General features: G+C 37.0%; 1 protein-coding gene across 1 annotated transcript in view; it reads left to right on the top strand.

The window, feature by feature from the left end:
• The window catches only part of hth (Meis homeobox homothorax), a gene marked incomplete in the record, with an annotated part of 832,122 nt that overhangs the window by 135,567 nt on the left and 682,580 nt on the right, over positions 1–13,975 (top strand). Inside the window, 1 exon segment of the mRNA XM_081729908.1 lies at positions 5,558–5,608. Coding sequence (XP_081586034.1) covers positions 5,558–5,608 — 51 coding nt within the window.

Here is a 13,975-nt window from a genome sequence, read left to right as displayed (position 1 = left end):
AGTTATCTTACATGATAGATTATTAGTAAAGATAACCTTGGCGCACATTTCACATTACATACTTTTTCACATCTCTTTTGCATTCCCATATATTCCTAACGTGACTGTGGCTCAGTAGCAGAGCGCTAGTGCTGGAGTCCTTGGTTCGAACCCAGTCGCGCCAAGTGGGCTTTATGTGGACGAACACCGTATGTGTGGGTTTTCTCGGAATTCTCCCATTTCCTCCCACTTTCTACAATTTACCATTTCATTCATTTCTCATCATCACCATCTCCTCTAGCCTAGCCGGTATAACATTGTGACGTAAACTTAAAGATTTCATTTCGTTTTTCCTAACGTGACTCCTAGATTGAGGAACCCCGGAGTAGAGTTTAACGTCCCTTTAGAACGCCGACATTATGAGATGGAACTTACTGTTTAGGGCGGGAACCAAACTTGGAGTTGTATCCGAAGGAGTATATCGGGAATCGAACCCAAGACCATGTGTTGAATTTGCATCAAAGACTATTTTATGTAATTGAGTTGTGCAATTAGCTAACGAATTCTTTCATGAAATTAGGATTTTGTTTTTAATGTGAAACATTGTTTGTTCAAAATGAGAATGGTGAGAACTCTTTTACTATGTTAAACTTTTGTGGTATATTAATTATATAAATATCTCCATTTACGCGTACTGAGTAACAGTATACAAACACAGTAGTTGGTGGATATCTGTAAATAAGCAGAGAAGCTGTGAACATGCCTTATTCTGTTTATAAAGGGTACAAGAATTGGTTTCTTGTGGACATCTTGTAAGTACATACAAGATAGGTGTTTACCTTTCCTAGATTTTTTTTTATTATCAATGCTCACTTCCCTCCCCTCTCCTTCTCTCGCCAAACACTGCCTTCTTCTGTTCTCATTCTTTACTTTTATGCTGATAGTGATTCTAGGTGTGTGTGTGTCTTTGAGGTTGAGGTTGAGGAGGATGAGGGATAATATTAGAAGAGGGATCAAAACCTTAGCTGGCTGTTTGATTCCGGAGCAGCTCCATCGCCGTGTGTTCCAAGGGGACTGCTTCTGCCGATAACGTCTCTGTTGACACACTGCTATTTGTGCTTTGCAACGCCCGGTCTGTTCTCCCAGAGATAAGCCCATAACTGTCACCGCTAGACTCTAAACTCTGCGCTTTTTTTTTTTTACCATCTCTCTCTCTCGCAGCATCTCTGGACCAACAGCATATAACATGCCTTCATCGTCCAACTTTACGCATTACTACGTCTCTCCCCTTCCCTCCAACCCCCACACCCTCGCCCCAAGACTCTTCACTTGCAGGGTTTTGAACCACGAGATGAGTTCTGCCTCTCCCGGCGAGGAAAGAAGGCATGTGCTCAGGCAAGGCAATGGGGCTGATGATACCTTCACGTTTTAGATATGATTCAAAGTCATAACTCTTTCCCTAAATTTGATTGTCATCTTATTATCCCTCCGTAGTATGCATGTGTCCCCGTCCTCAGCCTCAAAGCTCCTCAGGATTCAAGGAAAGTTAACCAAATTATCTAACGTCGCTTAACAAAAACTCAAAGAAGTCCTGAGTTACCATAGAAATGGAACTTTAGTTCACGTCATAAATATGACGTTCACCCGTGTCATTAAAAAGTGAAAAGAAAACATATGAAACAAAGGCATATTTGAAACCAAACAAAGAATTCTGAATTATATCTAAAAATTAAACAGAGTTATGTTTCAAAGAAAACAAACTAAAACAAGTTATATTTCAAAAGAAACAGGAGAAATATAATTATTTGAAAGAAGCAAATATTGTAATACTGAGTTATTCTTCTTTAAAAAATGAAACTAAACTGCGTTGAATTTGAAAGGAAAGAATACTGAGTTATATTTCAAAAGAAACAAACTAAATACTGAGTTAGAACTTAGCATGGTTTGTGCAACCAAGTTAGAATACAGTATACTTTGAGAAAAATGAAATGAAATGTTTGAGTTTTACGTCCCACGATTATGCCGGCTAGACTAAAGGACGGTGATGATGAAAAATGAATGAAATGGTTGAATGAAGAAAGTGGGAGGAAACGGGAGAACCCCAAAGAAACCCACGCACACGGTGTTTGTCCATCACATGGTTCACTTTTCGGGGGCTGGGATGGAGCCCGGAACTCCAAGCACCAGAGGTAAACGCTCTACCACTGATCCACCGCGGTCCCCGAAGCATGGTTTGAGCTACCAAACTGAAACCCAGTACGATTTTAGCTACTAAACTGAAACTCAGTACGATTTTAGCTATTAAACTGAAACTCGATACGGTTTTAGCTACGAAACTGAAACTCATCACAGTTTTAGCTATCATATTATAACTCAGAATGATTTCAGCAAAACTTCAAATTTAATGTCCCATTACAGCACCGATATTATATAAGACTTTGACCTGTAAGACATGACTGTGGAACTAGCAAAGAACGCGCCTCTAATAGTTGAATTAATTTGCTAAACAAAAAGAAAAAAAAATGTGAAACTCTTATAGAATTAGGTCAAACTAACAGATTGTCGTACATGATTATTTCTGTTAGAAACTCTAGAGACAATCTCAATACAAAGTCTAGTACATATGTTACATAAAAAATGTAAACGTTTGAAAAAGCTGAACAGGCGATGGTGATAATAGGACAATATTGTATTCATTTATCTTGTTGAAGGTGTTTACTTCTTGATTGTCCGTTATCAGTTTATTATGTTGTAACTGATATCGTATCTTGGGAAGGTACTTGAGAAAATTTGTTAGATAACATGTCCTTACCTTGTTCTTCTGTTCAAGTGTCTCCTTGTAAATGAAAAGTAACAAATTGTTCTACGATTTATAGAAGTAGAATTTCATTGAAACGTAATTTCTGTGTGGACTCTGTGGCGGTATTTGTGTTAAAATTCCCTTTCAATGGCGGATCTACCCCGTTTTGGGGGACCTGGGGCCTATCCCCCCCAGTTTTTTGATTGATAAAAATAATTTAAGATATTATTTATATATGTTTGAAAGTTTATAATAAGCTCATGATGTATCTATCATAATTTGGGTTATGGTTGCACCCCCCAGATTTTAGCGTCTAGATCTACCACTGGTTCCTTTCATTTGAACTTAAGCATATTTTTGCAAGACTTAATGAGACTCATGGCCTTAGCTATCAAGTGGAAACTCTTTATAATTCAACCAAAAATTGCAACTCAGTACGGTTCTGGCTACCATTTTTTTCTAACCAATGTATAGTATTTTTGTCTTTGAAACTTTAACCATCTCTGTTGAACGTGAAATAAAAGCAAGGATAGAAATGGCGAAAGAAACCTTTGGGAGGAAGAAAATATTATTTTCTGGGATCTTGAATAAAAAGTCGAGAAAAACACTCATAAAATGTTTCGCGTGGATTGTACTCAATGGGGCAGAAATGTGAACGTTACGCAAAAATGATGAAAAACGACTCGAAGCTTTCGAAATGTGAGTGTGAAGAAGAATGGAGATAATTACTGGATGAAGTTAAAAACGAATGAGAGGGTGTTAAAAATGGTGAGGGAGGAAAAAATTAGATAGATATTATTAAGAAGAGAAAGAGAAACTGATTGGGACATTGGCTAAGAAGGAACTGTATCATGAGGGATGTGCTAGAGGATATGGCGGCAGGAAAGAGATGAAGGGGGAGAAGGAGGCTACAATTAATGAACAATATCAAAACAACAACAAAAAAAATCATATGTGAAGACAAAGAGGTTAGCGGAAGACCGTGCAGCATGGAAGCTTCTCAGTTGCAGCAAGTGACCTGCCAATAATGGCAGAATACTTACGATGATGATGCGAGAGCTATCGGATTCAAAGTCGTAGCATATCAAGTTGAATCTCAATATAGTTATAGCTGGCAAGTTGAAATTCAACGCGTTAGAAGTTAATAAGTTTTTGCTTAATATTGTTTATGGAATGTTCCATTTCAGCATCCAGGTTATGTGAGACAATGATCTATACTCCAGCGTTGGGTCTGAACGACATGAAAACTGACTGGGGACCGACTCCGTGTTTTCGACAGAAAAGATAAGTACGCTAACCATCGTGTGATCATTAGAAAGCTTGAGCTTCCAAGTTGAAACTTAGCGTGGCTTTAGCTACAAAGTTAAATCAACATGGTTTTAGTTAACAATGAAACACAGTATACCTTTATCTACAACGTTGAAATTCAACGTGATTTCAGATACTAACTTAACCGTTTGTTCGTTCATTTTAGCACCGAGGCTAGAAGAAACAATTGTCTACACTTTAATGTAGGATTCCAGCTAGATGAGAAGGAACTGGGGATCGAACCAGGTCTCCCGTAGAAAAGGAGAGAACATTAACCATCATTCAGCCACGAAGCTGGATCTACTAAGCTAAAACCCTACAAGTTGGCGTTTGCCAGAAGGTTGAATTTGTTAGTAACCAAAGTCAGTCAGTTCTCCCGAATGTTAAGACCATGAATATTGCAAGTTGCAGGTTTGGGAAAATTCTTCACTTACGTTAATTAGATGCTTGTCTGGCGTGAGAAACCAATCAGAAATCGTGCAAGATCATTAGCGGTCCGTTTCACTTTTGAAACAGGCATGGAAGGTGTAGAAAACGCCGACTGTCACGTTGGGTTTATTTTCTTGCTAACTAATGCTTTGAAGCGAAAAGTTCTGACAGCAAACACTGCATTTTCTTGTCTTTATATTTCTAGTCCTACAAGCCTTGTCTGGGGAGATTGAAGCGACCATTCCCTTGATATAAAATAACATCTACGTATTTCCCTAAATTGTCAGAGAATTTGGGGGCAATACCTCCATAGCATACTTCATTTCAATTTTGATTGTGGAGTTTTGCGGTATTTCCTGGTACCTTTGGATTAGTTGAATTCAGTTGCATAAGAAAAGGGAGGTTTTGGATTTTATCCAGAATCTGGATCTAGCAGGCCCCCCGGTTTTTTTAATGACAAAAATAATTCAAGGTATTATTTATATATTTTTGGAAGTTTATCGAAACTCACGATATACTTATCGTAGTCTGGGTTCTGGCTACCCCCCCCCCCAGTTTTTACCTTCTAGATCCGCCACTGGTTAGCCTTTCTTCAAAAACAAATTATGGAAAAGATACTATTCACCATATTAGGATATCTATCTATCTATAGGCCTATGAATAAAAATGGAAGTGACTATATTTTTTACTTAACAGCTCTTGAACCACCCGACCGATCTCAATCAAATTTTCAACATAGACCGAGTACCGGCCTGGAACGGTTTTTATCATTTCACTTTGACGGTGCACCTTAGAGGAGAGGAGGTGGAGTTATATAAAAATGTTCGAAGATTATCGATATTAGTGTTGAATCCATAGTTTTCGGGGGTTCCTAAGTTGAATGGTGACAGTTTTGATGCTCTTTATGTCCAAAATGAAACGTATTGTCCCCGTGTAAAGAACGGGCATTCTGCTAAAATATATATATTGGTATTTACTATTCTTATAAGGTCTTGTATATACTTGAATTTATTTTCAATATTTTTTTCTCTTTCATTTCAGATGGTGCAGGCAATCCAAGTTTTACGGTTTCACCTCCTCGAGTTAGAGAAAGTAAGTGTATCTTGAAGTTAAGAGTGAAATTGGGTCTTTGAGACAGTTTCTTGTATGGCTAACTTAATCCGTAACAGGTAGAGGTGAGCTATGTTGACTTACAATTTTCGTACGAAATAATACTAGTAAACTTTCAACTAGTGTATGTATAGATATGAGAACTTATATAGATCGGCTAATGTTGTCCGTTGTTTGTTGACAGGTATCAGAACTAAGGTGGGGACAAAAACAAATTTTTCGGTTTTTAGAAAAAACCGAAATTGTTTTCGAAAACTGTTAAATTGTTGTTTTAATAAAAGATGTTCTCGGTTTTGTATCAAAATCCGGTTTCCGTAAAAACCGAACTGGTTTGGGAGAAAATTTGAATGTCGATTTTCTGCAAACCGGTTCCTAGTTTTTCTACAAACCAGTTTCCGGTTTCTATAAAGACGAATTTGAACCATCTATAATCAGAACAGGAACTGTAAGAGAGAATAGGCTAGGGCAGGGTTTCTCAATCTGTGGTACGCGAGCTGCTTTTGGTGGTACATACAGCTTATGATGGTATCAATAATTAATATGCTTTGATGGTACTCCTGTGGAAAAGGTGCAAAACTTCTGATTTGGATTCAGCATCCCAAAAATAGAGTAAACTCTTGATTGCCCGCGGAATTGGATTGCACTGTAACCGCGGATAAGCGTAAAAAATATCTGAAAAGAACACAAATCAATACAAAAACTGCTTTTGAATAAATGCTTCTATGTAGAGTGGCGGGTTTACACATACAATTATGGATTAACAAACAATCTGTACTTACAGGTATGTTGGTTTAGTTTTTGGCATTATATATATATCGGGTGTTCTAAAAATGTCGCCCACGAACAGAGCACTATTCTACAAGTCAATATAAACCTATATATATATACAGTGGCGGATCCAAGGGGAGGGCTATAGGTAGGGTGACCAGATTTTTTTAAATCCAAAAGAGTATATCCAAAAAAAAAAAAAATGACAGTAAGTATGAAGACAAGATGAATTACAGTATTTTATCCAATGCGCATGCAAATGAGTTGAGTTGAGTTGATTTTGAGTTTAACGTCCGTTCAGCAGCGAGGCGTTCACCTACTGATTAACGTGGAATCCAAACCACTTGAGCTCCCGCCGGGAATCGAACCCGGGTCTCCCGACGCATGCAAATGAGTTAAATACTTAAAACAGTTCTACTCATCATCATTCATACTTCTGCGACGATCTTGCTTTCTTGAGTAAGTTAATGTCATCCTTTATTGCCAGTCTGAACTCTTCACAGGTCATGCTTACATTGAACTTCACTTTTATCACTTGTTCCAGTGTCGACACTGTGAGTTGACTTTTAGAGCCTCTCACAATCAACATTAGTGTCCGGTAAAGTAAACAAGAATTGCACGAGTGGCAAATCACTTTTAAATTTGACCTAGCCCGCACTAAATCTTTGTACACTATTTTCCATTTGCCCATCATTGTCTCTCTTTTCTCTCCCCATTGCTCAAGGTGTTCTTTAACACATCTGGATATTGCACAGTAAGTGTCAAAAATATCATTATCACTGAATTTCAACGAACTGTCTACATGTTTTACCTGCTCATAGAAATATGCAAACGACTCCTGAAATTCTTCATAGGTAACTGATGTGTCAAGTAGTAAATGTTTTATCTTGTTTACTTCTCTGAAAAAACGATGTGACCACATCTCTAAGTATGTTATCACTTCAAAGTAAAACCTTCTTGACACTGAGTAGGCATATTCCTCTTTTATATTCCCTTCTTTTATAAGTTTCGTAAGTACATTTCTAGCAGAAAACGTAAAAAAGTTTTGTTCAATTCTATCTTTGTATTTCCTCAGAAGTTCAAAATATCGAACAGAAACTTCAGTCACTGTTATATCCTCCCTCTCAATTTTTGTAATTATTTCAGTGAACAAGATTAACTGAGCATGCAAGAAATACAGCCACAACTCACTTGTTTCGTCCCGAAAGAAATTGACTATAGCTATTGGAGCATTTTCATCACTCAAAAAGTACCCCTTAAGTGGTTCATACTGACGTATAATTTTTTCTATACACGGAAGCAGAGACAAGAATCTCGTCTTTGAGTGATACAAAAGACCCTCATAATGACAGCCAACGAACTCACAGAAGTTTTTTCAAATTTGCTGTCCCTACAGTAAAAATACTGAAATGGTTGTATATTTTAAAAACCAAATTCTCAACATCGATCGGTATTACTCTCGAACACGCCACAGAAATTCCATTGTAAAGAATATGAGCCCCACACCCGACAGGCAAAACATTTTTCTTCAACCTGCACTCTAGTTCGCTATGCACGTTTCCTGTTGTTTTATTTTTTATGCTTCCAAAATTTACTGGTGCATTATCAGCTACAAAAGCGATTACCTTATTTTCCAAACAAAACTGACGTAATGTTCCCAGTAATACGTTCGACACAGTTTCCGAGGTTTCATTTGATATACTATGAATTTTTAGAAGACATGTTTTTACATTAATATCAGTATCTACTTCACGGTACCGCACTAAAACAGGCATGAGTTTGGTCGCTTTACGATTGGAAGCATCAGAAGCAACAACAGCGAAAGGAGCCTTTTTATCACTATTACTTAAAATATTTTCTGACCACACTCTTGTTAACAAAGCCTCCGTTTTCATTCTCGCACATGCAAATTTTTTATTCACTGTTGATTTCAAAAGTTTGATAGTGCAGTCCATGCTTCTAAAAGAGTGGTTATGTTTAACATTATGGTATGACCACACAAGTTCTAGTCGAATTAAATCTAGCTCTTCTGAAGATTCTGTGGTGAAAAAACTACCCAACTTACCTGTTTGGAAGTTGATGAGCATTCAGTGTGCGACTTAGATTTTATATGTTGTTCTATATCATGTTTCCCTTTATTTATTTATTTATTTATTTTTTATAGAGAACTCCTTACATACCGTGCACCATGCTTTATAAACATCGTTACTGCGGGCCCTTTTAATGCAAGGATAGCTTATTTGAAACGCTTGATTATACTGACATTTTTCTCGCGACATTGTTAATAAAATAAATCCTTCCAATCCTCGAATAATATAATTGATTGTGTGTACGTACGCACGTTAATTAGAATAATAATCACTGCGCGATTCTCACTACCAAGAACACTCACGTTGAAGGAAAACAAAACCCCGTGCTATGAACTGTAGGAATACCAGATATAAATTCCGAAAATATAAATCATTCCAGGTACTCAATCAATTTAATTAACAATTTAATAATTAAAACGTTGAAAGTTTGGATAAATCTATCACTTTAATTTTGCCGTCTTTACTATAGTTTTAGTACTAAATAATAAAAACCGTTTAGTTATATTATTATTTTTTTCTTTTGCAAAAAGAAAATCTGGCAACCCTACAATGCAACGAGAACGAGAAACGCAGCACAGCGCAGCTGGTCTGCTACTACGAAGTACTAAATAGTGTTCTCAACGTCCAAGTTTTTACAAGGAAAAAAAAATGCGATTTTCAATGGGAAAATGCATTAAACGTTAAATGAAATTGAAAATACCACAAAAGAGTATAATTCGATATTTTTGGGAAGAAAAAAGAGTATAGAGTATATGAACCTCGAAAAGAGTATAATACTCTTAAAAAGAGTATGTCTGGTCACCCTAGCTATAGGGGCTATAGCCCCCCCCCCCTTGACGTTCAGGTATACACTGGATAAAATGAGTTTCAATCCTACTTTACACTGGATAAAACGGCAAAATATGGTTTAGCCCCTCCCTTGATCCTATCCTGGATCCGCCCCTGTATATATATATATATATAATTGTACATCAATCGGGCCCTCGTCTGGAGACGCGAATTGCACTATGTGACAACGTGACAGATAAATAACCGCAGATAAGATGAACCAGTCTATCAAATGGTGTCTTCCCGTTGTGCCTACTTCCCGTTATGCCTACAGGCCCTCCAGCACTTTGTAGAAAATATTTTTAATGATCTTATCTGTAGGCAGAACGGTAATTCCCGTTGTGCCTACTTCCCGTTCTGCCTACTCTTTCGAGACGGGGAATTCTGTGCAGGGAGGGATCTTTTCTAGGGATTTTTTCTTTAGTAATTCTAATAGATTCTGTAAGAAGAATAACTATTCCTTTAAATTTCATCATATATTTTAAATGTTATCTTACTTGCTTTTCTCAGAAAAAATGACTAGGTACAGTTTTGTTATTAGCAGCGTTATTCACGTCTACTTTAGTAGAGATGTGTTTTTTTAATACTTACAGAGAAATGGAAAATTAATTGATTCAGTTACAAGAAAATAAACTTATTTCGGTCTAATATCAAGTCATTTCACAACAAAATTTTATTCAGTTTTCCAGTAGTTCATCTCCAACATTCTAAGGCTCGCAGTACGTAATAGGTGCTACAGTTCACATCCTCAAAATATATTTGGCCATATATTAAACAAACAATGCAAGAAGATGCATAATTCGGTCTCTTTTCTTTTTCTAAAAAAAGCCTTTGTCTTCTACATCACAGATCTTTTTCCGGCATCACCTCTATATATGATCAGGTGCTTTGTCCTCTATACATGATTCTGTATTGCACGCAATATGTCGTACTTATATTGTAAAAAAAGAAAAAAATGGGACCGCAATGGCTCAGGGGTAGAGCGTTCACCTCTGGTGCATGGGGTCCATGGTTCGATCCCAGCTCGAGCCAGGTGAGCTTTGTGGTGGACAAACACCGTATGCGTTGGTTTTCTCGGTGTTCTACCGTTTTCTCCTACTTTCTACTATTTCATTCATTTCTCATCATCACCGTCTCCTTTAGCCTAGCCAGCATTACCGTAGGACGTAAAACTTAAAAATTTCATTTCATTTCATTTATACTGTCAATGTAAATACTAAATACCACATATCGTCAATATACCCAATGTAATTTAAATAAAGATCTCATAATCGTTGTTCAAAATGTAAACAGTATGCAACCACATCTATGTAAGCCATCAAGCCTATTACACGTGGTTCCAGCCTTCCTAATAATCGTAAATATCTGTGATTTTATTCTGTATGTGACCACACAAATAGCATTTTAATTTCGATTATTTTACGGTAAAAATATTCTGTGAAATGTAATGGAAATTCAGAAGGAGCCTTCTTTGCGAATTTCTCAGAGTTTTCATTCTCACCGTCGTGAGTAATCCGATTGGGTAGAGAAGCGTGATTATCTAAGCAAACTCATCACCAACAAAACGCCGAACACGTATTTCATACTTTGACCGTTTCTGATTTTGAAAACACTCCTGTGTAGACTATAAGTCATTACTAGGCACCTTGCTTATCACACTGACACTAACAAATCATATATAATAACTTTTTAACGTAATAAGTAAAAGCTTGTTGTGATTCTTATTGAAACGTTTATGTTGCGAGCGGAGCAAGCAAGAAAATTTTTATCATATCTATTTCTTTGCAAACTAACAATATTGATTTAATCGGACGCCAATACGTTTTCAGGGCGACGCGTCGTTTACTGACTTCCCATATTTTTTCTTTCTTCTTGCTTGTTCGGTGACCCCTACTATTAGCGCTCAGGGCAACAGCCCCGCTCGTTCCCCTCTAGCTACGCATCTGATTACTATAACAGTCTTATGTGTTTCGTTGGGTTTTCAGTATTTAGAAAATGTTATTTCAATAAAGTGAAGAATTATATATAACATTTTAGATGCATGGCCGCTGAAAAAAAAAATCTCTTTATTAAACTGCAACTATGATTCTGTTCCTTGAATTTTGTCAGTTTTATCAGAAATTGTCCATGGGTTTTGTCTTGCATTCGCAATAATCTGTTTCGTAATTCTAAGAAATTGTTCTGAAATTGTTCTGAAATTGCTTGATATTAGATCTTTTTTTTTTTTTTTTAAATGTTTGTTTCACATACAATGTCTAACATTCTTGCAACTGAGTCAACCAATTTTCCATGCATGATGAAACTTGTAGAGGTGGTGGTTGTTTTTACAGAAGCTTTTAGAAATACTAAAGAAATATTCCCTACAAAACTTCCTCCCTGCACATAATTCCCCGTCTCGAAAGAGTAGGCACAACGGGAAGTAGGCACAACGGGAATTACCGTTCTGCCCAGAGATAAGATAATTAAAAATATTTTCTTTAAAGTGCTGGAGGGTCTGTAGGCAGAACGGGAAGTAGGCACAACGGGAATGAACCTATCAAATAGTTACATCGGAAGTGGTTGAAATTCATCATCCGGTTTGATTGATTCCCATAAAGCAAAAATCATGATAAAAGAAAAAGAAACTGTTTTCTTATGTTAATTGACTGTTCCAACAATAGCTTTCATCTTCTCTCTGAGTTCCTTTGTTAAAACCGAAAGTGTTGATCTACCACACTAGTTTCATTACTGAACCTCCGTAGTTTGGAAGTCTACTGTAGTTTCTCAATGTGCAACCCACATTTATAATACTCAAGAAAATCCACTTTTACATAAACATAAAAGAATCATGTGATTCCTGTGAATAATGTAAGTAATATACAACAAACAAGACTTGTCTGCGAGCACTTTGAAATTAACTTCATTGCTCTGGAATTGTGTTTTAATAGTTAATTGTCGGTTAGATGTTCTATACACAAGTAAGTAATTATAAAACACGCTTCCCAAAACAATTACATATATAATCTCAGGTACTGTAGGTGAAAAGTGTCTGTAATCACGCCTATCACGCCATCTGTTGTCCAATGTTCACAGGGTGATTGTAAGAGAATTTGCAACTCCGAAGGAAAATCTATTCAGTATTAGAGAATATTAATTAATGGACTTGTTTTGCAGTTGAGCCTTTCTTACGTGACTCATACTACAGTACTATAATACAGAATTCCGTTGCAGGGGCTGACTACAATCTCAGATGCAGAGGTCTGCACAGGCCGAAGTTTTTAGCCCAGGCTCGGCCCGACCCGAATCCGAAATCCATTTTAGTCTTTAATCCCGAGTCTGTGTGATAATCAAGTGAGCCCTAAATAAGTCCGAATTACGAAACTTAATAGTTAACGCAAAATTGTATTTTTATTTACAGTAATTAGAGGTTTAAGTTTGCAGTTGTGGTTTAAAAGTTCGCCAGAAAGAATGGTCCGATAAATATCGTTGTTAGACTATATTTACAAAGTTAGGCCCGAAAAGGCCTGAGAAATAAGGTAGTATATTTAAAAATTAACGGCCCAAGCCCAACCCGAGCTCGAAGTGATATATGCTTTGTAGACTCGCGTCCATCCCGCGGGAACTTTACCTCCCGCATAGGGCATGTCTTTGCTTTTCAACTAATGTCTTAATTTCACATTTAACACCAAGAGTCAACGCCATAGCTGCAGTAGAATACCGAAGTCAAGCAGTGCCAGCTTTGGGCAGAGGAAAGATACATGACTTCATACTTAACAGATAGCGTTGACTGCTGCGTCCAGCCAGCGTCGAGATGATATTTGGGGAGCTACTTGAAACAAATGAGTAGCGAATTCCGGTCTAGCTAGCTAATAGGCCCTGACCCTCTAAGGGTTGTTGATCCAGAAGTTTAGTTTTTTTTTTCATACTTAACAAAAATAGCTGTCAGGTTAAAACAAATCTATATTTGTGAAAATTTCTTCCTGAACTGAATCTATTAGTTCTCTGATTATATTTTTGAATCGCCCTCTATATTTGAGACATATTCCCAGTGCTAATGCCCTTGCAAGAACGTCGTAGAATGATCCTCAACCACCATCTTGTTTCCATAGTGATGCATAGTCCCGTGAGGATAACCAAATGACTTAGCCAAACGGCCACTTGACACTTTTGGCGCCTTTCATGATAGTTTTTTTTTTCTGCTTCCCGCGTGTGAAAATGAAGCCAATTAGAACACGTTGTCTTAATTAGATAGAGAGACGCTAAGTAATGAACCGCGCCGTCAAATGATGCTTTGCAAGAACTTGAGTTCGAAACCGTTTCGCTGTCAAGAAAGATTTAGGAGTAGCTGTTATGACCAAGTGTCGCGTTACGTTCTGGTAAGATGATGAGCAAGAAATCAGTCGAGATTCTGGGAAGAGGCATTTATAGTAAAGTACAAAGATTGTATATCTTTTGCGAAGTTATTTCCATTTATAGTTTTAATTGAAATATGTGTTATTTAATCAATTTATTGTTTATGGTCTCACACACATTTCTCCTGTAAATCCCCTTGAATCATTATGTGTAATACGCGTATTTGTAACAAGGAATCCGTTTTATCGAAAAATTAGGTGAGTATTATTCTCACAGGAATGATAAAGTTAATGGAACATATTTGAAAGATCTATTTCCCCTCCTTAGATTA

This window comes from Thermobia domestica, chromosome 11 (assembly GCF_964235325.1).
Source record: "Thermobia domestica chromosome 11, izTheDome1.hap1.1, whole genome shotgun sequence".
In the NCBI taxonomy this organism is placed as follows: domain Eukaryota; kingdom Metazoa; phylum Arthropoda; class Insecta; order Zygentoma; family Lepismatidae; genus Thermobia; species Thermobia domestica.
Note: the sequence above shows the minus strand (reverse complement) of the source record. Positions and strands in the feature narration are given on the sequence as shown.